Source organism: Colletotrichum graminicola (assembly GCF_000149035.1).
Source record: "Colletotrichum graminicola M1.001 genomic scaffold supercont1.4, whole genome shotgun sequence".
NCBI lineage: Eukaryota > Fungi > Ascomycota > Sordariomycetes > Glomerellales > Glomerellaceae > Colletotrichum > Colletotrichum graminicola.
In genome coordinates this window covers 346,829-374,657 of record NW_007361008.1, presented here as the reverse complement: position 1 = coordinate 374,657, position 27,829 = coordinate 346,829, and the positions used below count along the sequence as shown (strand labels likewise).

Here is a 27,829-nt window from a genome sequence, read left to right as displayed (position 1 = left end):
AGGCATGCATCCCCCCACTGACCCCGCCATCACAGACTGGGGGGGGGGGAACTTCGAGGTCCGCATCCTACACGCCTTCTGCATGTGCTGGACCGCTGTGACGTCTGTTGCACGTGCGCTTTTACCACTTACCATTGGCCAATGGCCCCTGCGGTTATTTCTGGGTACTGGCGGGACTGGTCCAGAGCTAGGCCTAGGCTAAGCTACATTTCACTGGGCCGGACGACTCGAGGTTTGCAAGCGATGGGAAGGGTAAACAAGAGATGGCATAGGATTTTTTTGTTCGTGTGCCGTGATAAATATCTCGGAGCAACACTCGGCAATAAAGACAGAAGGAAAAATATAAAGGTAGTCACAGTGATCTTAGAGAGACAAAGGAGGTATTTAGGTATGTAAAGTAGGTACCTAGCTTGTGCAGGTCCTTGTAATTCCACCCGTAGACTTGGTGCTGGCTGGAAGCGTCGCTGCAGAGCAAAGGTGCCTCCTCCCATCCGAGACCACGCCCCCCCCCCCCTGCCGAAGCTTGTCTCGTAACTGTCGGCCGCCTCGCATTGTTTTGCCCGTGCCAGCCTCTGCATCACCCCGACTGTGCCAGTCACCGACCTAGGTACTTTCATCCAACAACTACGTAGTAAACATCGGCTACACGGCTCCAGTTGTATAAGGGTGAGACCTTCCTCTTCCCATCAAGAAAATTCTTAAGATGGCTCCGCTGTATGGCGGAACCACTTGTCTCAATCTTGCCAAACCCCCCCCCCTACTTCGGTCGCCTCGAGACCGGTCTCTCTGTTTCTGCAGTGGCGCAACTCAGGCTAGGCAATCACTGATGCTAATTGTCTACGATACAAAGACACAGGAACAAAGTTGGCGACCGAGTCCAGCACGGAGCGAATCCTGGCGCGCTAGCCCTGGCACCGTCGTCATGAAGTTCGGCGAGCAGCTCCGTTCGAGCATCATCCGCGAGTACCAATGGTACTACATCGACTACGATGCCCTCAAGGCCGACCTCAAGACAGCCACTGGACCCATGGTGTCTAGCGATGACAAGGGCAAGGGCAAGGGAACAAAACGGGAATGGTCGGAGGAGGACGAGGGCCGCTTCGTCAAGAAGCTTGAGGCCGAGCTCGACAAGGTGCACACGAAGCAGCAGGTCAAGGCCATGGAGATCGCGCGGCGCATTGCCGTGAGCGAGCGCGAGGTCAAGGGTGTCGTCGACCGCCTCAACGAGCGCGGCCCCCGCGAAGATGGGCCCAGCGAGGAAGAGTTCATGCTGCTGGAGGAGGACTTGAGCGACATCATTGCCGACGTGCACGATCTTGCCAAATTCGTCCAGCTCAACTACACCGGATTTTTCAAGATTATCAAGAAGCATGATGTGAGGCAGCTTTTATGAGACCTGTGGGATGATTGGCTGACGAAAAACAGAAACTCACTGGCTGGCATCTCAAGCCTGTCTTTGACAGCCGACTTAAGGCGAAACCATTCTACAAGGAGAACTATGATGCTTCTGTCGTGCAGCTTTCCAAGTTGTATGACTTGGTCAGGACGAGGGGTAACCCCGTCAAGGGTGACAGCGCTGCTGGTGGTTCTCAGGGCAGCTTCGTCCGCAACACGACAAAGTACTGGGTTCACCCGGACAACGTGACCGAGTTGAAGCTCATTATCTTGAAGCACTTACCTGTGCTGGTCTTCAATGCAAGCAAAGAGTTCGAGCAACAAGACTCTGCCATCACATCCATTTATTACGATAACCCAGAGACATGGGATCTGTACGAGGGCCGCCTCAAAAAGACTGAAGGTGCGGAGGCCATCCGTCTGAGATGGTACGGTGGGATGCAGAGCGAGAACATCTTTGTTGAGCGCAAGACCCATCGAGAGGATTGGACCGGAGAGAAGTCGGTCAAGGCGCGATTTTCCGTCAAGGAGAAGAATGTCAACTCGTACATGCGCGGTGAGCTGCTGCCCGCCGCCCTCTTTGAGAAGGCGCGTAAGGAGGGCAAGAAGCCCGAAAAGCAGATTGCCGAGGATGAGAGACTCGCGAAGGAGGTGCAGTACTCGGTGCTCAAGAAGGGCTACAAGCCTGTGTGCCGATCTTTTTACAACCGCACCGCTTTCCAGCTCCCTGCCGATGCTCGAGTTCGTATCTCGCTAGACACCGAGTTGACCATGGTCCGCGAGGACAACCTGGACGGTCGCAAGAGGTCCGGCGACAACTGGAGGCGCATGGACATTGGTATTGACTACCCATTCTCGCAGCTGCCCCAGGAAGACATCGTTCGCTTCCCGTACGCTGTTCTTGAGGTCAAGCTCCAGACTCAGCTCGGCCAAGAACCCCCTGAGTGGGTTCGTCAGCTCATCTCCAGCCATCTCGTCGAGGCTGTTCCCAAGTTCTCCAAGTTCATTCACGGAGTCGCCAGCCTTTTCCCTGACCGCATCAACCTGCTTCCATTCTGGATGCCGCAGATGGATGTGGATATCCGGAAGCCGGTTACACACGACTTTGGCATCCACAGACCGAACCCTTCCACGACGACTACAACATCGGACGATGAAGATGACGAGTTGGACTCTGATGACGAGGAAGTCCCCTTGGCTTCCGGCAGCAACGGAGCCAGAAACGGGCAGTCCAACGGTCAGGGCGCTACCAGCAACGGAGGGAACGGCCTCGACGTTGAAGGCCAGACCGTTGACGCTATTGCCCCAGTCGACAACGATGATTTCTTGTACGACTCGGACGAGGAATACGATGCCGACGAGGCCCTCGAAGAAGCTAGGAGAGTCGGTGGCTGGACGTACTACTCGGCGCTCGCCTCTAAGAAGGCACGCGCTCTTGGCGAAGGTGCCGTGAATGTACTCAAGTGGGCTGTACCGCATCCTCGCGGTTCAGAGATCCCCCGCCGCGAAATGCAGACGCAGCTTTTTGGTTCGGGGCAAATCCAGACAAAGAGATTCAAGGCCCCCAAGGGAAAGAAGATCTACGTCCCAGTCCGTATCGAGCCCAAGGTTTACTTTGCAGCTGAAAGAACCTTCCTTGGTTGGGTGAGTTGATTCCCCTTCTACTCTTCGTGGATATCATTGAACATGAGTCGCTAACATGACGAAAACAGCTTGAGTACTCCATCTATGTCGGTACAGTTGCCGTCACGCTGCTCAACTTTGGGTCCAAGCCCACTACGGCGTCCTTCATTGTCGCCGGCGTCTTCACTCTGCTTGCCATTATGTCGCTCTGCTACTCCGTCATCATCTACTTGTACAGGAGCAATGCCATCCGCTCGCGGAGGGCCGCCAAATTCTACGACAAGTGGGGCCCCAGTGCTCTCTGCGTCTCCCTGTTCATAGCCGTCGTACTTAACTTTGCGTTTGAGGGCCGGGAGCGCAAGTACTGGTGAGGAAAAGATTCTGTAGGTCTGGGTTAATGGCATGTCGGGGAAAGGGCGAAAAATAATGTTTCTTTTGTTTCATAGCATTTATGTATATTTCATAAAGGTGTCGACAACTATGATAAGAAATCAAAAGATGCCGAATAATTATCTTCTACATGGTCTTCCCTAGTTGTTTCTTGTATGGAGTCAAAGGGAGACAGCTAGCTGGGTGACGATCCGAAGTGCTGCTGCCTTCCACTATGGAGATTGACAGCCTATCTTTAGTGACTCGCTACAAACAGCATCGATCTGAGGATGTCTGACACCCACCCTGCTTCGTTCTAGTGTCCACCTCATGGAAGCAAGCCACACCTCAGCTGTGAGAGCTGCAAAACGCCCCCACTAGCCAAATGTGTATATAATATTCTGCAAACATCATAGACTTCGATCCCAAGTTGAGAACGTTGCAGAAAGAACAGTCCACAGTCCCTCCCCACTTCGCTAGCGTATTCAACGTCAATCCCGATTTTGTCAATCGGATGCTACGATGCTTACCTCTTTAGGTAAAAATTAACGTTCAGACAGCTGCAGTGAGCTTCGGTCGTTCTAGAACCCCTCAAGACCCGAAGCCATGATTAAGGAACCTGGGGCAAAGCTTGACAAGCTTTAGAGGCTGGAAACGGGCGTTGGGGCTGATGCGAAACTTACCCAAGAAGGGCATTTTAGCGGCTGAGAGAGCAGCGGCTAAGAAAGAATCCCCCGTGGCCGCAGACGGCCAGAAAAGAGAGGGTGAGGGGCCTCTCGAGCACCAACTAAACATAGGGGAGACGCAGGACCACTATTTAAGGCGCTTGACCCCTCGATGACCTTGAGCCCAGAATATAGCGATCTTGAAGTTCTTGGCTGCAGCTGTGCGCCTCTCACTTACACCGGTTGCACCCATTTCGTGCTGTGAAAGTCGACCATGCCAGTTCTCAAGCCATCCGCTGAATGGGGTCACTGCGTGCCCCCAGAGTCGGCCTATGGCATCACAACCTATGGGCCGGGCTGGGATACGGCAATCAAGCTCCGTGATGGTGACGCGGCCACCATAGCCCGCGTAGTACACATTTATCCTAGATTCGGCCCCTTCGGGCCCGTTGCCAAGGTCAGTCATACTACTCGTCAGCTCTGATTCTTACGCATATACCTCCTCTTCTCTGCAACGGCCCGAAACATTACTGACGATGTATTCAAGACCCTCATGGCCATCTGTGCCAAAATCCAGACCCCTGAAGGCCATGGTGCACTATACTTCACCTCTCCCGCCTCCTTCGCCGCAGCGCGCGCCCATGCCCTTCATCCTCACCGCAAGCAGCACATCCTGACCGACGAAGACCTGGGCTACCGGTGCGTCGACATCGGCGACGTGAGACTGTACCTCATCACGTATCCCATGTCCAAAACGCCCGGCATCATCGGTGTCTGGCAGAACCCCGGCATCGGGGTCTCCATCCGTCTGGCGGAGAAGCTGCTGCAGGGTATTGACTCTCTCAAAGAAGTCGTCGTGGAGGCGACGAACTCGCCTCCCCCGACAGACTATCTCCCCGAAGGCGAGGCGCATGGAAAGCTCAAGGAAAGGATCGCGGGGCTCCTGCATAGAGCCGCCATCTACCCCGACAAAGTCAAGGTTGAGAGAAGAGATGTCTTTCTATACCCTACTGGGATGGCTGCCATCTTCGCCGCTCACAGGACCGTGCTCGAGTATCGGCCCGGCGCCGTTGCGATTCTAGGCGTTGCTTTCCACAGCACCGTGCACTACCTCCAAGAGTCCTCGCCGCATGGTTACATGCACTTCGGGCCGGTTGACGCAAAGGGTCTGGACGATTTCGAGACCTGGCTCGACGGTGAGGCTGCTGCGGGGAGGGATGTGAGCTACATCATCACCGAGTTCCCCAGCAACCCCTTGCTCGCAAGCATTGATATCGGACGTCTCAAGAAACTCGTAAGTGATCACCTCTCAGCGAATTTCAAAGGTTCCTCGGACTCGCCCACTAACTGACAGCCTGAAGGCCGAGAAGCACAGGTTCATACTCGTTCTTGACGACACCCTCGGCTCTTTTGCCAGCATCGATATCCTGGGGGAGTCTGACATACTCGTCTCTTCCCTCACGAAGTCGTTTTCCGGGTACGCAAATGTCCTGGGAGGCAGCATCGTCCTAAACCCGCTCTCCCCACACTACTCCGCCCTCGCCTCCCTTTGGCGCGAACAACACAACGAACTCTACATCGATGACGCGGAGGTCCTGCTCGCCAACTCGGAGGACTACCTCCAACGCACTGCAGTCCTCAACCGCAACGCCGCCGCCATGGCCAACCACCTCCACACGCACGCCAAGAGCCCCTCGTCCCCCATCGCCAAGGTTCTCTACCCGACCCTCCTCCCGGACTACGCGGTCTACGAGGCTCGCCTTCGCAAGCCGACCCCCGACCTCCCGGAGCCCGGCGCGGGGTGCCTCCTGAGCATCGACTTCGAGTCCGTCGCCACGGCGCGCGCGTTCTATGACCGATTGGCGTTCTATCCCGGCCCCCACCTGGGGGCCCATCGCACCCTCAGCTTTGCGTACAACCTGCTCGCGTTCGGGAAGGACCCCGACGAGGCGGCGTACCATCGGTCGTACGGCATCCTGGAGGGGGCGGTGCGCATCTCGGCGGGCCTGGAGGACGTGCAGGACCTGCTGGATACGTTGGATGACGCTCTGGCCGTTGCTCAGGAAACGAAGGACAAGTTGGCGGAGGGTCCGCGGACGGTGGAGGCTGCTGCTGGGTTGGGCGTGGCCGCTTGACGAGAGATGGCGTAACTTTGACTTCGGAGAATTGAGGTACTAGAAAGAAACGTAAACCAGTCAGTCAACTAAAAGTGTGCCAAGAATGCGGAACCATACCTCCCGGAGGACCGCCAAAGTCTGGGCGTTTTAGAGCAGCAACAACAACCATCCTATCTTGATGTGAGCGAGGGAAAGGGACCTGAGCAAAAGCCCAGTATCCAGTCACGTACATCTTTGTTCTCGAGTATCATGAAATCTATACATTGACTTGGCATGATGAGACCATCTCCGCCCAGGGTTTATACTGGATGGACACCGACATGAGGCGGTCAAGGACATGAATGGGAATCCATTCCATTATAGCCCCCCGAATTGGTGAAGTAGAGCATCAAAAGCAGAAATAGACTATGGAGTACCAACGCTCACGTACCCTTTTCTTACCCTACAGGTTTCAAACACCACATTCCACGTAAGCTCATTCGGATAGCCGCTCTATCCTGTATCCATACGCATCATCTCTTACACGACAGCCGTGACTCTTCTCACGCTTCTCCTCGCACCTTCACCACTGATCATGATCAGGCCCTCCATCTCCAAGGTCCGCATCGACTCGTTGAAGTCGTTCTGTTCCACAGGCATACTCGCACCTTCGCTCAATCTTCTAGCGACCTCACTCCACCTGACAGTCTGACCGTTGCTAGTCATCTCATCGAGTAGGTGAAGCACGGCCCCCTTGATCTCCTCCTTCTTGCGGCGGTCGGCAGCGCTGGTACCTTCTGTCAGCAGACTCATGTCGATGCGGCCCTGGGCGTCGGTGGCGGCAGTCTTGAGAGCGGAGCGGATAAGACGGGCGGCCTCCTTGACGTCCTCGCGAACGACGGTAGTGGACAAACGCATCTTGGCGTGGGCCTCGGACAGACGGATCATGGACTCAAGTTGACGAGTGGTAGCTGTGATGCGCTTCTCAGCCGCACGGACATCCTGACCAAGCTTGCGCATCTCGAGGTACTGGTCAACCAGTTCCTGGGCAGCATCCTGCGCAATGGTCGGGTGGATGTTGGCGCGAGCAAAGGATATGTAGTTGGTGAGGAACTCGACAGGCTACGAAATGGTCAGCGAGTGTCGAACAGGTTTGTATCATAGCCTACTTACGAGAATGTCTTCCTTAGTGTGAGCAGACTCCGGTTTATCTTCCAGATACAGAGAGAGGAGATGGCGAGCGAGACGAGCATCACTTTTCTCATCAGCGCGGTCAAGGATAAGATAGACCAGATCGAAACGCGAGAGCAGAGTGGGGGGCAGATCAATGTTCTGAGGTACGGGGAGATCCGGGTTGTAACGACTGCCGATAGGGTTGGCAGAAGCCAGAATACTCGTCCGGGCGTTAAGAGTAGTGATGATGCCCGCTTTCGCAACAGACACCGTCTGCTGCTCCATGACTTCGTGAAGAACAGAGCGGGTAGCCTCCGACATTTTGTCGAATTCGTCGATGCAGCAAACACCGCCGTCGGACAAAACCAGGGCACCGGACTCGAGCACCAGCTGGCGGGTTTCGGGGTCTCGCGTGACATACGCAGTCAAACCGACGGCGGAAGAGCCCTTACCGCTGGTGTATACACCACGGGGGGCAATCTTGTGCACATAAGAGAGGATCTGAGACTTTGACGTCGACGGATCACCGCAGAGCAGGACGTTGATATCTCCTCTGTATCTGGGGCTGCCACCCTTGGAGAACGTCTTGTTTGTGCCGCCGAAAAGTTGCAAAAGAATACCCTTCTTCACGTCATCCATCTCGTAAATCGAGGGAGCGAGGGAGCGTGAGAGAAGGTCATAAATATCTGGCCTGGCCGCAGTCTCTCTGATCTTCTCTTCCTCTTCAGGACTGATCTTTTTGGTCTCCTCGATGTTGTTGGCGCCACCCTCGTCTTCTTCACCCTCAATGCCGAGGGTGGAAGGGTCAACGTCCATCCTCTTCTTGTCCACCTTTTGAACGTGCAAGACGTCTACGTACGTCTTGTACACGCTTTTGATAGTTCTCTGACGCGGGTTCACGCGCACAGGGCTGACGCGGAAGATACCCGTAAGCTGGACTCTGTCACCAGCCTTGCAGAAGTCCACCAGCTCGTTGTACACGCAGACCGAGACCGAGTGGGGTGTTTGACCAGCAGGGACAGCGTCCGGGGTTTCTTGGAGCTTGATCACCTGTTTATCTTCGAATGCGCAACGATTGTGAATGATCTGCATCGAGTTCTTGGAGGCACAGCGAGGTCGCGGGCACTCGGTGGGCTCGCGGATCTTGCCTCTGTCAAGACCAACGTTGACTGAGTGGTTGCAAACGTTGCACCGGAAGAAAGCTTCCTTCATGTCAGGAATAACTGGCGTAGTACGAATGACAAGACCCTTGATAGTGATGAGCCTATCCATGTCGGAGGGGTTCAGATCACGGAGGTTGGTTGTCTTGTCCAACCCGAAAGGCCTAACCATGTAAATCATCTGAGCAACCTCATCCTCCTTTGATGGGACATCGGTAGCCGGTCGCGGGGTCGGGGCATCAGAGCCTGGATGGTCGGAGCTAGGGAAAGCAACGTCCGAGCTAGCAGCTGCGTTGCTTCGTCTGGCAGCATCGCCAGCACTGCTCTGGGATGCACGTTGTCTTTGGCCTTCGTTCCTAGCCAGCTCGACCATCAAATCGTGGACAGACTGGTCCATAATGGGAATGATTTCTTGTGGGTATGCCTGGATGTGGTACCAGAGCTTTCGCGTCGGTGGGTAGGTATTCAGATCGGCGATATCGAGGTAAAGCCTGGTTGTGCCCAAAAGAAGCATGTTCTCTAGAGCCTCCATGTATGGTTTAGACTCGGCATCGGGGGCAGCCTGGACGTCTGCCTCGGACCAACCATCTCTGTACAGCTGGTATTTCCTGGTGAAGTGCCTCAAGAAATCCTTGAAAGAGGCGAAAGTGTCGTCGATCGATACAGTAGTACCCCAAATGGTGCTCTCACCCGCTCCGCCAAGGCGGTCGGCTTCCGAAGTGTTTGGGTCGGGATTGCTGAATGAAGGGGCATCGGAGCCCGGCGCATCGGTAGTTACTCTGCCGGATGGGTCCAACACAAGGCGGCGACGGGGGGTTCTGACGCCTTCCGAGTTAATATCACCTCTACGGGAACGCGATGAGCGATCAGTAACGAAAAGACCACTACTCTCACTGCGGAAGTCCGATTGCAGTGGCCGCACCGATCGGCCTGGGCTAGAACTGGCCTCGTATCGAATGGGTGACGATTCTAAAGGTTTCTGTTAGTAATGATACTCTGCAGTATGCATTTACCATACTTACCTCTTGCCAACCCACTCGCACGGGGGGTTCTGTCGCCATCACCGGTGGATTGGGTGTCAATGTCTTGACGCAACGGTGAGCTGGGAGCAGGGCCAACGACGGTGCTCTGGCTGTTGCTCATGTTTCGCAAGGGCGACGAGACATCGCCGTTGGCGGGCGCATCGCGGCGACCACTGGGTGTCTGCGCTGGCGAAGATTCATAGAAGAGGGGGCTCGACGCAAGCTGCGAGCGGCGGCTAGTACGAGGGGTCTCTGCTGGGCGTTGCGCCTCTTCGTCTGCAGGCGCAGGGCTGCTGCGTGCAGCTGCATCTGGGTTGTTTCTTGTTGACCGGCGAGGCGTACCAGCCGTCGAGCTTCTCGTTGACCTCTTTGAAGGTGAAGACATATTGCTGATGGGCGTTCGTTTTTTGGGCTTTCTTGCGGTTGTGATCGGACTGGAAGAGGGGGCAATGGCCAGCGGAATGCGGCAAGAAAGAATATGTTGCGTTGCTGGGGGGAGGAGAGATATGTGGAGAGCCCCTTGGGAGCAACCGGAAGGTGGGCTGCAATGCAATTTTGGAAAGCCACTTTACGCGGTTGGCCCGGTCTCCAACGCGTCCCGAAAAGGAGTTTCGCGTTTTCCACTTTACGCGTGGTGGGAAAGAGCATGGCCCGTGCATGTGGGTCTAAGGTGACAGGGGTGGACCCCTGTGTATCCGGCCATCGGCGAAACCACCGACCGACTTGCACCGATTTTGGGTTGCTGAGGTGGTCAATTGGCATCCCGCCATAGAGCTCCCTGCCAGGTTACCGTGGACTAAAGTGGACAACATATCAGCCAACCCACCAGCAAGCGCAATCCGGCGCAACACCTCACGAACAACCGTCAAGATGGCTCCTGGAATGTCCCTGTTTTCCGTCAACGCGATCCTGATCCTCAGCATCGAGGACGGATCGCGGTTATTCTCCAAGTACTATAGCGCACCCCACGCCGGCTCCGCGACTCAGAACGGTATGCCCTTACTCTCCGGCTCCCTTTTGGTGCCCAGCTCTGGAGCACATGACTGACGGGCCTCATGAAAACAGGCAGCTCGAACTCCTCTGGCAACCCGTACCCCGATGTAAAGTCGCAAAAAGCCTTTGAGAAGGGGCTCTTGGAGAAGACGGCGAAGCAGACTGGCGATATCATCTTGTACGACAACCGGATTGTGCTCTACAAGATGGAGTCGGACGTCATGATGTACGTTGTCGGAGGTGTCGACGAGAACGAGGTGCTGCTGTACAATGTTATCCTCGCCCTCAGGGACTCTCTGCATCTGCTCTTCAAGTAAGCCAAGCTGTCCCCGTCATCCCCGTTATTTCCGTAACACGCTCGGTATGTCCTAACAGCTCTTCAGGCAATCCGTCGACAAGCGCACAATCGTCGAGAACTACGACCTTGTATCTCTCGCCATTGACGAGATCGTCGATGACGGCATCATCCTGGAGACCGACCCCACCATCATCGTCCAAAGAGTAAGCAAGGCACCGGCGCAAGACGTCGACCTTCGTCGCATCGACCTCAGCGAACAAGGTGTCAACAACCTGGCCCAGCTGGGCAAGTCGAAACTGGCCGACTGGCTGCGGCAGGGCCTGTGAGCGGCGACGGATGGTGTCGGAGGGGCAAACTGAGGCGAGAGACGAAGAGAGAAAGAAAGGGCGGTTGCACAATGGGAGTTTCATGGTGGTTTCTAAAGGGGAATGCATCATTTTGAAAAAGCACATCCTTCTTGAGAGGGATTGTCATGACGAATGCTCAAATTTATGCCTGGTTCTATTTTTTTGCCCAAAACAATGCCCATTCATTTAAGCACGGATTTCAGAGGCTGCCTTGCGGAGCCTGTTCATGACCGCCTCTGCTATGTCGTTCCTGTCATCGATGCCATCCACGAAGATGACGCTGGCGCCTCTCCTATCCAGATCTCTCAGTGCCGAGAAGAGCCCCTGGGCGATGCCCCTTGTGTCGCCGCCCAGATCTATGTCGAGGACCCTCGCCATGGGTTTCTTCTCCGCGTCCTGCAGCTCGCCCTCCTTAACCTCATACGCCACCTCGTCCCTAGCATTCGCGTCTGCAGCCCCGTCGACGTGGACCTTGGAGACCTGGAGCGTGCCGGGGTGAAATCCTCCTGCAAACTTCCACCTGCTTGTCCGGATGATTCCAATCTTTAGCAGCGCCGGCCCTGAGCCGTTTGTAGCAATGGCATCACCGCTCTGCTGGATGAGTGCCTTTTGCAAATCCTCGGTCACGACGCCCTCGGCACCCGCCTTGCAGCTCCATTCGTACAGCACAACCTTAGCCTTGGGGCTGTAATGCTTGTATTTCATCCCAGGCGCTCGTGGCGCCGACCTCCCCGTCTCACTCGCATCCTTGTACGCCTTGACGACGCCCTCCCACCCGGCACAGCTCCGCAGCTCCTCCATGCTCACGCCGCCGGGCCTCAGTACCACGGGCGGATCGCAGAGGCCGTCGACGACGGTACTCTCTACGCCGACCTGGCACGCCCCGCCATCCAGGATCAGCCCAATGCGGCCTTCCAAATCATGGTAAACGTGCTGCGCTGTCGTTGGAGACGGTTTGGTCGAGGCGTTGGCGGAGGGGGCGGCCAGCGGGGCGGCGGCAAGCTTGATCAGTGTCAACGCCAGCGGCGAGGACGGCATTCGCACACCGAAGCTCTCCAGCCCCGCCGTGACCTCAGGCGCGAGCTTGCTTGGCTCCGGGTTCCGCAGCAGGATTGTCAGGGGCCCGGGCCAGAACTTTTCGATGAGAGGCTTGTAGATCTCTGGGATCGGGTCCGTCTCTGCCGCCACGTCGCCGTGCATTGTTTGCCTTTCAGGCCGCAGAAGGCCCCTCAGCATGTCCAGATCGCAGACGTGAGATATCAACGGGTTGTCCGACGGCCGGCCCTTGGCGGAAAAGATGCCCTTGACGGCGCCGCTCCGCGTCGCGTCGGCGCCCAGCCCGTACACCGTCTCAGTGGGGAACGCCACGGGGGTGTCCTGTGTGCGCATGTATTCCGCAGCGTCGCGCAATGCGGCTATCGATGCACCAGAGGCGGAGCTGGAGATGTCCCAGTGGCTTAACCTCTCAGGGCCATCTATGTCTCTGAAACTTCCCAGCCCTTGTGCTTCGACTTTGACAATTCTGGTCTCCATCCTGGTGTTGTGATTATTTGTCGATAATAGTCGTAGACAATTGCGGCTGAAGGTCGCGATCTGACGACTTACACCATAAGTGAGAGCCAATGTGAAGGATTGCAGAATCCGCGCCGGTTTGGAGTCAAATACCGAGACAATTAAAGTTGATGGAAGGAGGGTCCAGGATAGTAATGTCCGATGTGAAAGTAGGAAAGAGAAGAATCTAGATCGTCGTCATAGGGAAGTAATGGGTATCATAAGGTCTTCATGCAGATCAAGTGGGTGGACATTGAGTCATATGGAAAAATTTCTCTGGAAGGCTAAGGTGAGTGAGAGGTGAGCGGTGGTGCCCTTTGGCGGCGATAATCCCGAGTTGAAGGAGCTGCTAGTTAGGTACCTAGAGTAGATACCTCCCTAAGGTGCCTAGGTAGGTAGGATCGGTAGTGACAGATACCCGCTAAGTCGCTTCCCGCTGATCAGGTTCTAGTGGAGACTGACGTGATTAGTGGAGATTTGGTTTTACCTTCAAGGCACTCGCCACGTGCCAATCGGCGCCGGCTGCACAGCACGTCAAGCCAACACTTAGTCCATTGTTTGGATCTTTCAAGCTTCACAGTGATATTGCTCTTATCAGCTTCTTTGATGTTTCACTCGACCCGAGAACCGTACTACTACTCGGAACGCTTGGAAATAAGAAGGTTACCGTCTGTTGCTTAACAAGGCTCGAGATATGCGCAAGCCTCCCTCAACCTTCCTATCGAAGACTCCGAACATGCGACTGGCTACAATAATTTTTGGGAAATCGCGTCTATGGTCAATATTGAAACAACGCCAGGAAAACTAGATTCGGACCAGAGGAGGGCTTGCAGCAGTCTGCTATGCTGTATTACAGTGTCTACCTATCCCGGCAAATGTCACCATCCTTGTATGCGCGCTTCGGTAATCAAGTCATTTCTCATCAAGTCTTCTTTACTCCAAATACCTTGGACAAAGCTCGCCTATTGTCATCTTGTGTTCACCCCCTACGCTCTCTAGATGTCAAGTGCCTCGCCCGCCGTCGCTCTTCCTCGGTCAGCACCCAGATCATACCATCCTCCTCGTCGTCGGGCTGGGCCGAAACCTCTTCCCACTCCTCTGCTTCCATGTTCGCCACCATCAAGATCTGCGACACCCTGGCAAATAACTCCCTGACGCCGTAGTTGCCCTTTGACACCGTGCTAACTATGCTGGAGAAGTCGCGCTCCATGCGAATGACACCGTAAGCGTTAGCCCGGGCGTCCCATACCCTGCGCTCGAGGACACGCGAGAGGTAACGCGCGGTCAGGTCGTGTAGGGTTGTGAAGGTGTTGGTCGTCAAAATCCGCGAGATGGGTTTCATGAGCTGGTCCCAACCATGCTCGAAACGCCGTGACACCTGTTCGAGCATCTCTTCCTCATCCTCGTCGTTCTGCTGGGCGATTTCGGCTAGCTCCTCGTCGGAGAGAGAGTAATCCACATCGCGGAAGGTTTCGACGAGCACTGGTCTGAGGCGTGGCTGGACGACCTGTTTGAAGAGCACTTGAAGTCCCTCGTTAAGTAGCTCAGTTGATTTGGCTGTAAAAGAGCTGTGCAATGTGCTGAGGGCAGAGGTCACAAAAGCGACGTCCTTATCGAAGGGGAATGTATCCCTAAGTGACGGTTCATGGTCTTCACTATTGGCTTTTGGCGGGTCGTTCGTGCTTCCTACGTTGCTCGTAATGATTCGGCCGAGATACTCGTTGGCCGTGTCGAGACTATTGATCAGAACAATGAATTGGATGATCTTGTCTTCTGGCGGAAACCCTCCTTGCACGATAGGTTTGGGGTATGACTCATCGCGCATCTTTCGCTGGATCATACCGATGAAATCAGAGGTGAGAACCCGACCAATAGTGGGAACAACAGACGTAATAACGTCCCGTTGCGACGTGGATATAGACTTCTGGATTACAGCATTGACGACGTACATGACATCGTCAACCGCAGAGATGATGAATGGCTGGTTTGTGTCGATGTGCTTGTTCATATTCAGAGACAAACCGCTTGGAGTCTCGTCCAGCTGGAACGCCTTCTCAACTGATCGTCGAAAGAAGAATGTCATCATGGTATTATACGGAGATGTGAGCTTGTCTGAAACCTTTCGCTTGAGGTTGGACTTTACGACGACTTCCGGCATGGATAGCAGGGCATTTTCGGGCGATGATGGATCCTATGCAGCGTGTGAGTAGAGATATCCCAAGGTGAGGCGGCCTGTTACTGACCTGAGTCTTTCCCGCCAGGAACCGGGAGTAAAGAGACCATCGTCCAAGCATGATCGCGATCTCACTAAGAAGGGCATCTACCTCCTTCATGTTGACGCCCTCATCCTCGCTATCGCGTTGATCTGCTCCGGCGCCCATGGCTGGCGAATTGACTCTTGGCGTCCCGCTTCTCTGCTGGGGCAAGAAGCTCTGTACCAAAAACGAGAAGGGATAGCTCTTCACATCCTTCAGCCGCCTATCAACGTCGCGCTCGTCGCTCCAAGAGTCGAGAATAATGCCTCCCTGTACGTCTGCCTCCTGTTGCAGTCGCTCAATAACACGGACCATCTTGCCAGAGCCGTAGTGCCGCTCTACTAGACCTCCATGGCCTTCCACAATCCGCGCAATGTGATCAAACAGCCTGGTAAGGGCATTGGCGTAGAAGAAGCCCTCCTTTCTCGCCTGAGCCCCAGGGCTCTCCTTCAAGACGGATCTAGCTGTGCCAGCCACACCCTGGCAGACGTACCGTCCATAGACATCCAGTCCAACATCTCCTCTGCCAATAAGCGGGAAGAGCTTGAAGAACCGCGTAACCTTGGCACCATCCCCTTCCTTTGTCGCCTTTTCGAACTCCCTCAGGAACAAGCCACAGAGACTCTCCTTGGCGGTCTCCAGCGTCGTCCATGGTGGGTCAGGAACCTCGGGAGACGGAACGATCGAGGAGGCAAACTTGCCCTTGATGATGTCTTCCGGCACTTCTGCTGCTCGTGCCAGGTACGCCGCAGCAGCTTCCCAGTCCTGCGGGGCACCCATGCTGCCTACGACGCCCTGCACGCATGCCTTAAGCTCGGCAACCTGCTTAACGACCTCAAGTGTATCCTCGACGCGGCTCTTTTCCAGGTCCAGCTCTTTCACCTTGTTGCTCAGCCGTCCTGCCGTGTCTGCCGCCGTGGAAAGCATGTCGTTGCCAATGGACCGCGCGGCAATAACCTGGCTGCCAAGCCCCGCGCGCAGCAAGTCCAAGCGGCCCAGCTCGCGAGCGAGGTCGGCCTGGGAGCCGAGGAGTGCATCAAGGCGGTTCGTTATCAATGACTCGCGGGCGTGGAGAGCTTCGAGGGCAGCGCGAACCTCGGCAACGCTCGAAGCTGCATAAATGTTGCTGTTGCTGCTGCTGCTGGGTCGGGCCGCAGCAGCGTCATGTGCGCCATTGGTGGCATTGTCGCTGTCCGCGCGATGGGGGGAGACGCCATTCGTGAGGGTTGACATTGGCGCGAGCTGGCTGAAAGGTGCATAGCTACCTTGGCCTGCCAGCAGAGGTAGGGAAGTGTTGTTCGCACCGGGGTGGTTGGTGAGGTGGAGGTGTTAGCTGGCCCGAAGCGCAAGGTATGTAGGTGCCTCGGTGTACCTTTCTCACCGATAAGCGAGGCCAAGGTATGGATGCAAGGGAGAAACAAACTTTTGACTGACATTAACCTGCAAACTGGCCTGTTCAGAGAGTGTCGGACGAAAAAAAAAAGCCCCCCCGAAAGGCTCAAGGTCCGCAATTGATTTTTTTCCCCAGTAAAAGGTCGTTAATTATCTACCGTCCTCAAAGTTTACATATACGCTACTATGTAAGGCCGTTGACTGGTACAATCCACCTGTACCTCACATGAAAGATGCTTCTTGATCTACACTGCCTGACTGTAACCACCAGCCATGCGCCGTCTTGAGTAATTCCAGTACTTTCTAAACTCATCCGCCCAGAACACCGTGCTGCAAAGAACCAACAGGCCGACAAGATCGAACAATCCCAAGGCTTCCGTTTGGAAAACCTCCTGTAGCCACGGGAAGTAGACCACGAGCAATTGACCCGCGATACTGAGTGAGACCGCCCAGTTAAAGAGCGTATTTGAGAAAAGTCCTACCTCGCCCCGCAACACCGACTTGGATTCGGATCGGCAGGCCAAGGCATTAAACATGTCGAATAGCACAAAGCAAGTGAAGGTCATGGTCGTATCGCGGCGGTTGACCTCGCCATCCGCAAGCATCTCCCGTCTATAGACGAGCATAGTGCCCATCATAATTATGGATGCTGATGTCAAGACTCTGTAAAGGAGCTTCCTTGTGAGCACCGCGTCGTTTCGCTTGCGAGGAGGGCGGTTCATGACGTCGGCATCGACAGCCTCGACGCCGAGCGACTGGGCAGGTGGGCCATCCATGATGATGTCTGTAGAGTGTAAGTTGATGCTGAGCTACCACGTTAGGCGGGAAACCTACTGATCCAGAGAATCTGCATCGCATTCAGGGGTGATTTGAAACCGAGAATCGTGCAAAACAATACAAGAGACAGTCCAGCCGCGCTTGTGCTGAGCTGAAATGTCAGGAAGTTCTGAATGTTGTTGAATATTCCCTTGCCCTCTTCAATTGCCCGAAGTATGGTTGAGAAGTCGTCGTCTGTGAGAATCATGTCTGCTGCCTCCTTTGCAACGTCGGTTCCATGCAAGCCCATGGAAATGCCAATGTCTGCTCTCTTTAGCGCTGGGGCGTCATTGACGCCGTCTCCAGTCATGGCGACTATATCACCCCTGGCCTGAAAAGCTCGAATGATCTTCAGTTTGTGATCCGGGTTCGTGCGAGCAAAGATCGTAGTATGTTGGATAGCATTTGCGAGCTCCTGCTCGGACATGGCCTCAACGTCATCTCCCTTCAGCACGGGTCGCACTGATGCTTGACTAGAAGCATGCTCGATCGGCTTCGCAATTGGCATACCGAGCTGCCGGCCAATGGCCACAGCAGTTGTCTCGGCGTCACCTGTGATCATGACAACTCTGACTCCCCCGCGTAGTAATCTCCTGATCGCCTTGCCAACACCGGGCCTTGGAGGGTCGCTCATTCCGACCAAGCCAGCGAATGTGAGGCCTCTGTAAGTCTCGTACACAGACTGAGGGTTGGGACTAGTCGGTGCCGGTGTGTTTCTGCTCCTAGATCGCGAAACAGTGCCGCTGGCAAACGCAAGCACGCGGAGACCATTTGAGGCAATGACCTCTGCAGCTTGCAATGCTTCCTGACGCCGCGCAGAGTCGAGAACGAACTCTCGGCCGTCGCGAGTAAGATAGGTGTCACAAGCTTCGAGAACTCGATCAATGGAACCTTTCATGTACGCGAACTCCTTGTCGTTAGTTCCAATAGTGACGCCCATCCATTTGCGCTCGGAGCTGAAGGGTGTTTCGCTAAGACGTGGGCCAATGGACTCGCGAACGTCATGCTCTTTAAACCTGTCAAGCAAATCAAGCATTGCGACATCGGTAGGTTGTCCACACCAGCGTGTGTAGGTCGAAGCAAAGTCTGTTCCTTGCGTAGACGAGAGTACAGCCCTAGCAGCTGCACCATTTTCTGTGTATTGCTGTGCAAGACGGCCGTTGTTCGCAATGTTACCAATGCGCAGAATGCGCAAAGTGGCAGGGTTCGGCTTGTTTTCGGTTGCCTCGTCGTCGGATTCAACGTCAATAGCGTCATTGGCACCGAAATACCACATCTTGGCGGTTGTCATGTGGTTCATGGTAAGAGTTCCTGGAATATGTCATTAAACCTTGTTCTATCCCCAAGTCGCGATTTTGCGTGCGTACCTGTCTTGTCGGTGCATACGACATTCACCGAGCCCAGAGTCTCTACCTTGGGCATCCTGCGTACAATAGCATTGTGACGGGCCATTCTATGAACACCGAGAGCCAAGGTGACAGTGACAATGATCGGCAAGCCTTCCGGGATAGCTGCAACAGCGAGAGAAATCGATATCGTGAAAATCTCAAGCAACTTCTTCCCCTGGAGCCAGCCGACCAAGGAAATAACGCCGATGACGCCAAAGGAGAACTTGCTGAGCTGGGAGCCAAGTTCGTCCATGGAAAGTTGAAGTGGTGATCGCGGGCTTTCTGTCCCAGACACACTAGTCGCGATCGTTCCGAAGTTGGTGTTTCCCCCCGTCGCAAAGACAACACCCTGGCCGTGGCCAGACCTCACCAAGGTGCCCATCCATGCAATATTGTTCCCGCCATCATCACGGCTGTCGGATGGAGCCGAGGGACTCGGCGGCTGGAGCGCGTCTGCCCCGAAAGTGGGAGGCAGAAAACTTCGTGCTTTTGCTTCGGCCGTGATCCGGACTGGTTCGTTCTCTCCGGTGAGATTCGACTCGTCAATGGTGAGATCTGCTGCCTTGGTGACCCGAATATCTGCTGGAATGCGATCGCCCGTGGTGAAGTAGACAAGGTCACCTGGCACAAGCTGCGAGGCCATGACCTTGGATGAGGTTGCCTCCAGCATTTCCTCGCCTGGAGTAGTAGAGTTCGCCGATTCGGTGCCGTCCATAGGGCCCTGCGGTGGCCATGTGGGAGTCCGGGCGCTGCCAGGGGTCTTCATCGCTGACCGGACGAGGTGGGCGTGATTCGGAACAAGATGGCTAAGTGCCTCTATTGACTTTTCCGACCGGTATTCTTGCACAAAGCCAACCGAGACGACGATGGTTACCGCTATCGTAATGCTGACCGCATCATCCGTATTACCCAGAAATATAGAGGCCCCGGCCGAAACGAGCAGAAGGACAATGAGTGGCTCTTGAAATTGTTTAATAAATCGAAGCCACAGTGGTTCGGGAGGTTCGTGAGGGATTTCGTTCGGGCCATATTCGTTAAGTCGGGCCAAGGCTCCGGTAGGAGACAGACCGTGAGTCAAAGAGGTTTGAAGACGGCTGGCAGCTTCTGCTGGAGTCATGGCAGAGAACTCGTCTGCAGTACTCTATTCAAACCTCGGATTAGCTCAAAACGCGGCGATATTGTGCAATCAAGGGATAACTACTCTTGACTGGGCCGAAGTGGTTCGAAAGTGTCCTGGCCTCGATCGCAATGATTCCGTCTCTGCAGGGTCCATGGCCGTGCCGTTAATGCTCAGCCCTTTGGCCGTCAAAGGCAGCAAAGCGTTGCCATCGTCAGAGTCTTTTCTCTTGTGCCAAGGCCACTGCATCTCTGCATATGGAGAGGCAGTAATACCTCGGTCACGACCTTCGAATAGTTGCACAACTCTCAGTGTCGATCATTTGTCAATGGGCAAGGCGAAAAGGAGACATGCGCCAAGGCGTTATGTCGTCAAATTTCGTAAAAAAAGGTCGTGTTCGATGGACAAAAGATCATTTGTCGCCAAGGTATCAATTGCAGAAAGCTTGGCCCGAAGACATAGTTTCGCGGAAACCGTTGTGCGAGTGAAGACGCCACGGATGTCGTGGGAAAAGTTGCGAAAACGTATGCCTTTGGCCGGGATAGCAAACGAACGCATGCCCAGATCTGATTCCAGCCTACAGGTGTACAAATACCAACGCGCCTCTAAGGCGGGTCCGTGGCAGGGGGCCCTAGAAGAGTGACTCGGAACGGTCTCGCCGCTCCGCAAAGTACCTGACCAGTAGGATGCAGCAACAAGTCACGGCAAGCAAGGTTAGCAATTTAATGCCGTATCCATACGGTACATCAGGACAAGTCACAAGGGCATACGTCTTGTGTATGCAACAACCGACCAAAGTGTCGCGAACCCTTGCTGCTGCTGATACGGATACACTGGATAGATCTGCACAGATTGGGCCACACAGACCCAAATGCTCGGCGACTGCAACAACTGGACGAGACTTTGTGGAACCTCGTCGAGATCATGTTGAAGTATACAACCGGCTTGGATCTAATCTGGACTCATGTTGAATGAAGCAAAGAGCTCTAGAGCCAGATAAATAGAGTAGCGGTAATAAAGCTGGAGAACAGAGGCGTCTCCAATGGTATTCCACAGTTGGACGCTACCGAACTTTGGTTTCATTTTATCTCCCTTGTTCCGAATGGGTCTGCAACAATGTGAATTCTCAACTGTCGCGTTCCTCAAGTCAGTCAGCAGTGGGGGGCGCGAACATGCATGCAAAGAGGATGCGCTGGTGGTGCGGTTGGCTAGTAAAGATACACGGATTAATACCTACCGAGCATTTTGGCCGAGCAACAACTCGAGGTGCATGTTCTGCATGGTGCCTGCTTCAACAGGCAGTTAGTTCATCGTGTATCCGTACCTGGAAAAGCTTAGGTGAAGCGTTTGAGCTTGGGGGTCCTTGCCTCGTACCTTTCACTGCGCCGTAGCAAGGTAAAATACTTGTTGCCGCCGGTTCCGGTATGGTCGCCGGGTCAGCAGTTAATGATCCAAGAGTGGAGTATCTTCGTCACGTGATGCAGCTGCCACCACCAAATTCTGCGCGGACCAATCCTTGCCCAATCCCAGCCCCGTCATTTTCCGTCCACTGGCACGGCGTCAAGAGACCACACCCTGACTCCCCCCTCCTACTCATCTCCTCCATCTCCCTCATCGCTGCTCATCGCGTTATTGCTGCCACCGCTATCGCTGCAACTCACTCTTGGACCTTTCGCGATCGATATCATTTGCTCTATGTCGCCGCGCCTTACAGTTTGCGCGTGTTAGGTTTCGACCGCTGCTTCCCCAACGCGACCCGATCCCCATAATAACGCGTTCTCGTGTTTACCAGAGCTTCCGCCAACCGCCCCTCCAACCCCGGCGCGCGTCGCTGCCTATATACCTTGCGAGCATTAGCTGTTGCTCCTTGCTCTGAGCATCTATACTTTTGATTCTCAAATTACTCTGCTTCGCCGCCGCCATGTTCTATTCGGAGACGCTCCTCCAAAAGAGCGGGCCGCTGGCCCGCGTTTGGCTGTCGGCCAACATCGAGCGCAAGCTTTCCAAGACACACATTTTGCAGTCCAACCTGCCGGACAGTGTAGAGGCTATCATTACACCTGGTCAAGCCCCGATGGCCCTCCGCCTGAGTGGTCAGCTGCTGCTCGGTGTCGTCAGAATTTACAACCGCAAAGCTCGGTACCTATTGGAGGACTGTAATGAAGCCTCAATGAAGATCAAAATGGTGTGTCTGCCCTCTTTTGTGTCTTTGACGCGCTTTACTAACAGTTATAGGCTTTCCGCTCAAGCGACAACCACGACATGGCAGTTGCCAACCTATACGTCAACAACCGCGAAGCGCTGCTGCTGCCTGACAAAATCACTCCACTCGACAACCTTGATCTTCCCCCGCCTCCCGATGCCGCCTGGCTCTTGTCGCAAATGGACGATGTCACAGCCACGCCGGTCGGTCGCAAGGGTCGCGTTAGTCACCGTGACATCAACTTGCAGGAAGATTTCAACAACAGCCAGTTCCTCACTCAAGGAGACACTCTCGACGATGAGCTGGAGTTGGCGCCCATGGAGGATCTTGATCTTGAACTCGACTTTGGCATGGATGTTGATGATCGCCCTACCCGCATGGACACGACTATCGAAATGGGAAGAGATGCGCCCCTCGCACGTTCTGTGGAGGATGATATGTTCAGCGAGCTTGACATCATGCCGCGAGGCAAGGACCAACCCGAACGCGAACCCTCGTTAGGTCTGGCTCTCGATTTTGGTGACGACAACGTCCGTATCGCCGATGAAGAGGGAGACATCCAAATGGGCGACGACAATGAATTCCAATTCCCTGCTGGTGATCAATCTGTTGCTCCGGGATTCCCCGGTGCTCTGGACATGCCGCGCGGTCGGATCTCCGAGTCGCCACTTTCGGAGATTGATCCCGAGTTCGCGCGGGAGGTGGAGGAGGAATACTCCCGGATTCAGCACACAGACCTCTACGAACCGGATGAAGACCAGGACCGCACTGTTGTCCGTCACCCTCAGCGTTCAAAGAAGAGGAGGATTCTTCTGCCAGACGAGCAAACGATGCTTTCCAGCAATCACATCAAGGACCAACAGGCCAACCATGGCAACATCCTCAGACCCCAGTCGTTCTTGCCTAGAGATCCATTCGTGCTCGCTCTGATGGAGATGCAAAAGAGTGGTGGCTTTGTCTCCAACATCATGCTTGAAGGTCGTGGTGCCAGCTGGGCACCTGAGTTGAGAGGCTTGCTCTCGCTTGAGGCCGTCAGCCGATCCAGCGAGCTGAAGAGGAAGCGCGATAGCGGCATTGCGGACGTGGAGAGCGAGAATGACGCCACGTCCAAGTCACCTCGCTTGATTGTGGAAGAAGAGGAGGCTTTTGCTGTCGAGGCTGCCGGATTCGGCAACCAAAGCGTCGCAGGTGACGGCACCGTTCTCGAAATCCCGGCTGAGGAGGAAGGCATTGCTTTTGGAGGAGACGACGACAACACCCGACCTGTCTCTCGCGAGGGAAGCCCCATGCCCGGCTTTGACGAGACAACAGCTCCCGAAGTGCACCCTCAGGACAGTGGTCCTGTGTCACTGGGCACCAAGCATGCTGTGCACATACTGAGAGATATATTCGGGCCTGACGCTGAGAACGACGCTGAGAAGCGCAAGAAGACCGCTGTGGTCTTCCAAGACCTGCTGCCAGAGGGAAGAACGACGAAAGCCGATGCCACCAAGATGTTCTTCGAATGTCTCGTCTTGGCGACGAAGGACGCGATCAAAGTCGAGCAAGGCGAGACGCTCGGTGCGCCTATCAGAGTGCGTGCAAAGCGCGGTCTCTGGGGTGCATGGGCCGAGCGCGAGGCAGGCGGCGAGATTGCAGAGGAAGAGGAAGCCAACCAACCCGAGCCGGCAGTCGTCAGCGCCCCGGCGGTTGCCGTGGAGGCGTAGGATGCCCTTCGCTTGTTTTGACGAAAACTATCCGATTGATGCATAGCTATTGGAGGCTTGGCATGTAAAGTAACCGTTCTTTTTCTCTGTTGGACTCAAGTCGGGGGTCGGTCCTGGATATGGCACTCGGCCAAGTGGCGTTTGGAGTATACTTGGAAGCTGGAGAGATACCAGATGCTGTTGCGGCCTGGAGGGTGGAAAAAGCATGATTTGGGACCCAAAGCCGCATCCTCGCTGTTGGAGTGGCTTATTTTTGTTTTGTTAGCTTGTTTGCTCTTCTCTCGGGTGCTGGTAGTATAGCTGCTTTTGATCGAGGCCATGGCAGGCCTGTAAGGATACCTCAGTACCCAAGTAGTTGGCTGCTTTTCAATATCACTTGAAGAAGCTAGACCTCTTACTCACACACTTGGCAATATCACGAGTGATTTGAACCAACATGGATTGTATGTGCCATGCAATGTTATTACTCTTAGCATGGATGGATACCTACGGCCTCTTGTGAAATCAATGGGGAAAAACGGGGCTGCTTCATAGCCTTTTTGCTTAAAGCTGCAGGTACATATGTCATGAGTGGGACGTTCGCCTATCAACGACAGTAGACTCAGCTAGCCATGCATACATGGCATGCTTAATCTGGATTTATTATATCCGTACAGTGAGTCCACGTGGGTACATCGGTGACGGTACAGCAAGGCCCGAAATCCCCGAAGACATAAAAACGAAAGCAAAGCGTCAACACAGATCCCTATGACAGGCAAGTTAACAAGCGCCGACACCATGTTGGTTTGCGTCAAAGTGGACGTGTCTCTAGCACGACCGCTTCCTTGTTGTTCATCCGTCCATGTGAGGCGTGACAGCAGAACCCTCTATTCTTTGGCTGCCTGGGTTGCTACCCCTATCTTTGCCAAGAGTTATATTCTTCCTGCTGTCCAAGTCTCCGCACTTACCTGTAACAATTATGCGTGATTGGCACCAATGCCCCTCGCCTCGTTTTCAAGCAGATGTGCGGGATTCCGTCTTGGGTTTCTGATACATTGTAGCATATGTTGCCTTTCTCACCATATATGGTGTGGTATGTACTCTTGAGCTGATTCGTCCAACAGTCTAGGTAATATGGAGCTGTGTCATCGTCCTCTATAGCACTTGTCTAGTTGTTGTGCATCAGCCACAACGGCAGTCATGTCAACCAACAATATCCAGACGCATAGCTAGAACAGCGACGTAGACAAGAAAAAGGAGCTGTATGAATTCTGGGTTTTCAATGTTTAATTGAACTGGCGTGGTGTTGAACGTCAAAAGAACAACTTTTCATATGAGATATCTTGGATGCCAATTAATTGGACAAGGGCCCTCAACAGAACAAGCGAGCGAGCGATGGCTAGCATCCAATTGGGCAGTGGATATCATGTCTCACCTTTCAACAAGGCAACCTACGATAGCTTCATTTCTTCGATCTAGTTCAATACCCCTGTGATACCAAAAATGTCCATTGCACGGATACGTACCTAATTCAGACCATTGCTCCTCCTACTCCGGCTTCGCCTCCACTCCGCATGAGTGGGTATTATTTTCTTGTGTATATTGGATATGAATGTCCTTATCATTACCCTAGCTCCTCCTGATCAAGGTGTCAATGTGTCATATGACGACGCGTGGGGTCCCCAATTACAATGCTGGTGACTTTTTGTGAAGTGAATGTTCCTTATAAGTTATTAACAGGTGACTAATGAGTGTGTAGCCTGGTGAGACAAGATGTTTTGAATGATGACAAAGAAAACGTAGATAATGAATGTGAGATGAGAGGAGGTGATGAAAGGAAGGTGGTATCACAGCTTTGCTACGCCGCACATATGCATAGCGCGGGGAGACGGACTTCAATGAGCGGTGAATAACCTATAACCAGCAGACTGCCCTGACAGTTTCCCTCTTCGTCCCTTCGGCTTGCCAGTCGGATCATAAGAACCAAAAGATGAAAGTGCTGATTATCGGAGCAGGTCTGGGAGGCCTGGTTTGCGCCATTGCTTGTCGAAAAGCGGGATTTGAAGTCGTGGTGTTGGAACGGGCTGATCGGATTATTCCAGTGAGTCATGGAAAGCACGCCCGTCACCCGTTTCATCTCTATCTATACAAGATGCTCATGGCAGCTGACACTCGTGAAGGTGGGCGCAGGGATTCAAGTACCGCCTAACGGAGCAAGAGTTGCGCGACAGTTGGGTTACTTGGACAGATTGTCGGAGCGTGCGACTGTCCTCGATGCGATCGAGCTGCGTAGGTATGCCAGTGGCAAGCATCTGCACACGCTTTCGGAAAAGGGCTTGCATAACAACTATGGAAATCCTTGGATGGTAATTCATCGAGCCGATATCCATGCTGTGTTATGGCAGACTTGCAAGGAACTCGGAGTTGATCTATGCCTGGGCATGTCGGTTGAAGGTATCGACTTTGAGAACAACATCGTACATCTGAAGGATGGCAAGGATATTCGAAGCGATATCATCATTGGAGCCGATGGTAAGTACAGTTCGGCTGGGTTGCTCAAGCCCGTAGTCAAAGACCCTCCATTCACGCGACTAGGTATCAACTCAGTTTGCCGCGACCAGCTTCTTGGGTCACCCTCGCCTGCAGTGGAGACCGGAGACCTGACGTATCGAGCAACCCTTCCGGCCGAGCATATCAAAGCTCTGAACGACCCCCGTGTGGATGAGCTATGCGCCAGAAAGCAGGTCACGATATGGCTCGGCCCCGGCAGGCATACCGTACTCTATCCCGTCAAGGGGGGACGAGAGTTTAATCTCGTCTTGATCAGGCCCGATAACATGCAAACTAGTGAAAATTGCGTCGAGGGGGACATTGACGAGATGAGAGAAAGCTATACTGGGTGGGACGAAATGTAGGTCCAGCCGCCGGATCGACAGTTCAGCGTACGCCGTAACAGGAAAGTACGGCACTGGTGTGAAATGCACATGCTAAAATCCACAGACTAACCAAGCTCCTATCACTGATACCGAAAGTTCAAAAGTGGAAGCTTTGCACTCATCCAGAGTTGGAGACGTGGACAAAGGTATGTTTCCCGGGGTACTCAACGTCAGATACAACATGTTGACCAGACAGGGCTCCTTTGCCCTCCTGGGTGACTCGTGCCATCCAAGCCTACCATACCAGGCGCAAGGCGCAGCAATGGCTGCAGAGGATGGCGCTGTGCTCGGTAAACTTCTGGGCCTCCTGAAGGCTTCGGCTGGAGACAGCATGAAGCAAAAGGTTCCCGAGATCCTGAAGCTGTATGAATCGCTGCGGAAGTCACGGACGACGGCGAACGTGGAGGGTGCCATGTCGAATCGGAAATGGAATCATGTAGAAGACGGGCCCGAACAAGAGGCTCGGGACGCCGAGCTGCGCGGGATGCCGTTGCGAGAAGGACTGTCGCCGACGGGGTGGCGCTGGGTCGACAAAGATTATCAGATGGAGCTTCTCGGGCGAGATTCCGTTGCTGAGGCGGTCGAGGCTTTCAAGCAATGGGAGCTCAGCTGTGCGTGAAGTCTGGCGGGTCGCCGGGTTTAAGAAACATAAGGTAGCATTCTTGTTTCATCCAGCATCAAGTTAGTGCTATCTCCTCGACAGAAGCTGTATCTTTAGTCCACTTGAGACTATTGTACAAGGACGGTTGTATCGGAAAGATTGGACTATGCATGGCCGACGTACTTGTGAACAGCAAGTAGAGACTGGGTAAAAGCGATGAAGGCGATAATTTAAGATGCGCAACGACGCTCGCGTTGTTGATAAGCCTGAAGATTCCGAAAACGAAAACAGAACAGGAAAAGACATTGTGCTAGGTTGTATCCTACGATGATATGTATCGCAAAACGGCGATTAGACTAAGAGTTTTCAAATGTGTAAAGGGGTTACAAAAGGTACTAGGGGTATTTCAGCAATTTCTATGTCTAGGTTTTGACCCAGAAGTTTATTGATTGAGAGGGCTACGGCCACGATGCAAGATGGCTAAGGCGCTTACACCCTACTACAATATTGCGCGCTCCGCTCGACATGGAAGGCAGAGAACATCACATGGCTTGATCGAGACACGATCGAGCCGAGGAAAGAGGCTCAGCCCGAGAAGGATTGGACGACACAATCAGGAGTGGTTTATCACATCTAATGGACTCGCATGAATATTGAATGCAAAACGGTTGTATTTCTCCATCTACCTAGTAAAACTCCTAAACAGTAACTCCCTTAATTTACCACCATCATCCAAATACCCGG

At 54.0% G+C, this 27,829-nt stretch overlaps 9 protein-coding genes across 9 annotated transcripts; 5 read left to right on the top strand and 4 right to left on the bottom strand.

Annotated features, from left to right (window-relative positions):
* Window positions 1-922: 922 nt before the first annotated feature.
* On the top strand, window positions 923-3,389 carry GLRG_01409 (VTC domain-containing protein; the record flags this gene model as incomplete). The annotated part of the gene is made up of 3 exons (XM_008092094.1): window positions 923-1,375; window positions 1,426-3,039; window positions 3,108-3,389. 3 exons carry the CDS (start codon window positions 923-925, stop codon window positions 3,387-3,389), a joined length of 2,349 nt encoding a protein of 782 aa, XP_008090285.1.
* A 937-nt stretch (window positions 3,390-4,326) lies between these two features.
* Window positions 4,327-6,187, top strand: GLRG_01408 (cystathionine gamma-synthase; the record flags this gene model as incomplete). Its single annotated transcript, XM_008092093.1, has 3 exons — window positions 4,327-4,509; window positions 4,600-5,346; window positions 5,414-6,187. The coding sequence occupies 3 exons, from the start codon at window positions 4,327-4,329 to the stop codon at window positions 6,185-6,187; spliced, it is 1,704 nt and encodes a 567-aa protein (XP_008090284.1).
* A 501-nt stretch (window positions 6,188-6,688) lies between these two features.
* GLRG_01407 (MCM2/3/5 family protein) lies at window positions 6,689-9,888 on the bottom strand (the record flags this gene model as incomplete). The annotated part of the gene is made up of 3 exons (XM_008092092.1): window positions 6,689-7,270; window positions 7,322-9,450; window positions 9,504-9,888. The coding sequence occupies 3 exons, from the start codon at window positions 9,886-9,888 to the stop codon at window positions 6,689-6,691; spliced, it is 3,096 nt and encodes a 1,031-aa protein (XP_008090283.1).
* A 485-nt stretch (window positions 9,889-10,373) lies between these two features.
* Window positions 10,374-11,120, top strand: GLRG_01406 (clathrin adaptor complex small chain; the record flags this gene model as incomplete). Its single annotated transcript, XM_008092091.1, has 3 exons — window positions 10,374-10,494; window positions 10,569-10,809; window positions 10,880-11,120. 3 exons carry the CDS (start codon window positions 10,374-10,376, stop codon window positions 11,118-11,120), a joined length of 603 nt encoding a protein of 200 aa, XP_008090282.1.
* A 207-nt stretch (window positions 11,121-11,327) lies between these two features.
* On the bottom strand, window positions 11,328-12,674 carry GLRG_01405 (yrdC domain-containing protein; the record flags this gene model as incomplete). Its single annotated transcript, XM_008092090.1, has 1 exon — window positions 11,328-12,674. The coding sequence occupies one exon, from the start codon at window positions 12,672-12,674 to the stop codon at window positions 11,328-11,330; it is 1,347 nt and encodes a 448-aa protein (XP_008090281.1).
* A 997-nt stretch (window positions 12,675-13,671) lies between these two features.
* GLRG_01404 (COG4 transporter) lies at window positions 13,672-16,180 on the bottom strand (the record flags this gene model as incomplete). The annotated part of the gene is made up of 2 exons (XM_008092089.1): window positions 13,672-14,883; window positions 14,936-16,180. 2 exons carry the CDS (start codon window positions 16,178-16,180, stop codon window positions 13,672-13,674), a joined length of 2,457 nt encoding a protein of 818 aa, XP_008090280.1.
* A 282-nt stretch (window positions 16,181-16,462) lies between these two features.
* On the bottom strand, window positions 16,463-19,909 carry GLRG_01403 (calcium-transporting P-type ATPase; the record flags this gene model as incomplete). Its single annotated transcript, XM_008092088.1, has 4 exons — window positions 16,463-17,123; window positions 17,174-18,466; window positions 18,523-19,684; window positions 19,745-19,909. 4 exons carry the CDS (start codon window positions 19,907-19,909, stop codon window positions 16,585-16,587), a joined length of 3,159 nt encoding a protein of 1,052 aa, XP_008090279.1. The 3' UTR covers window positions 16,463-16,584.
* A 1,672-nt stretch (window positions 19,910-21,581) lies between these two features.
* GLRG_01402 (uncharacterized protein) lies at window positions 21,582-23,569 on the top strand (the record flags this gene model as incomplete). The annotated part of the gene is made up of 2 exons (XM_008092087.1): window positions 21,582-21,845; window positions 21,896-23,569. 2 exons carry the CDS (start codon window positions 21,582-21,584, stop codon window positions 23,567-23,569), a joined length of 1,938 nt encoding a protein of 645 aa, XP_008090278.1.
* A 1,969-nt stretch (window positions 23,570-25,538) lies between these two features.
* On the top strand, window positions 25,539-27,103 carry GLRG_01401 (uncharacterized protein; the record flags this gene model as incomplete). Its single annotated transcript, XM_008092086.1, has 5 exons — window positions 25,539-25,649; window positions 25,729-26,080; window positions 26,144-26,459; window positions 26,549-26,630; window positions 26,681-27,103. 5 exons carry the CDS (start codon window positions 25,539-25,541, stop codon window positions 27,101-27,103), a joined length of 1,284 nt encoding a protein of 427 aa, XP_008090277.1.
* Between the last annotated feature and the right edge of the window lie 726 nt (window positions 27,104-27,829).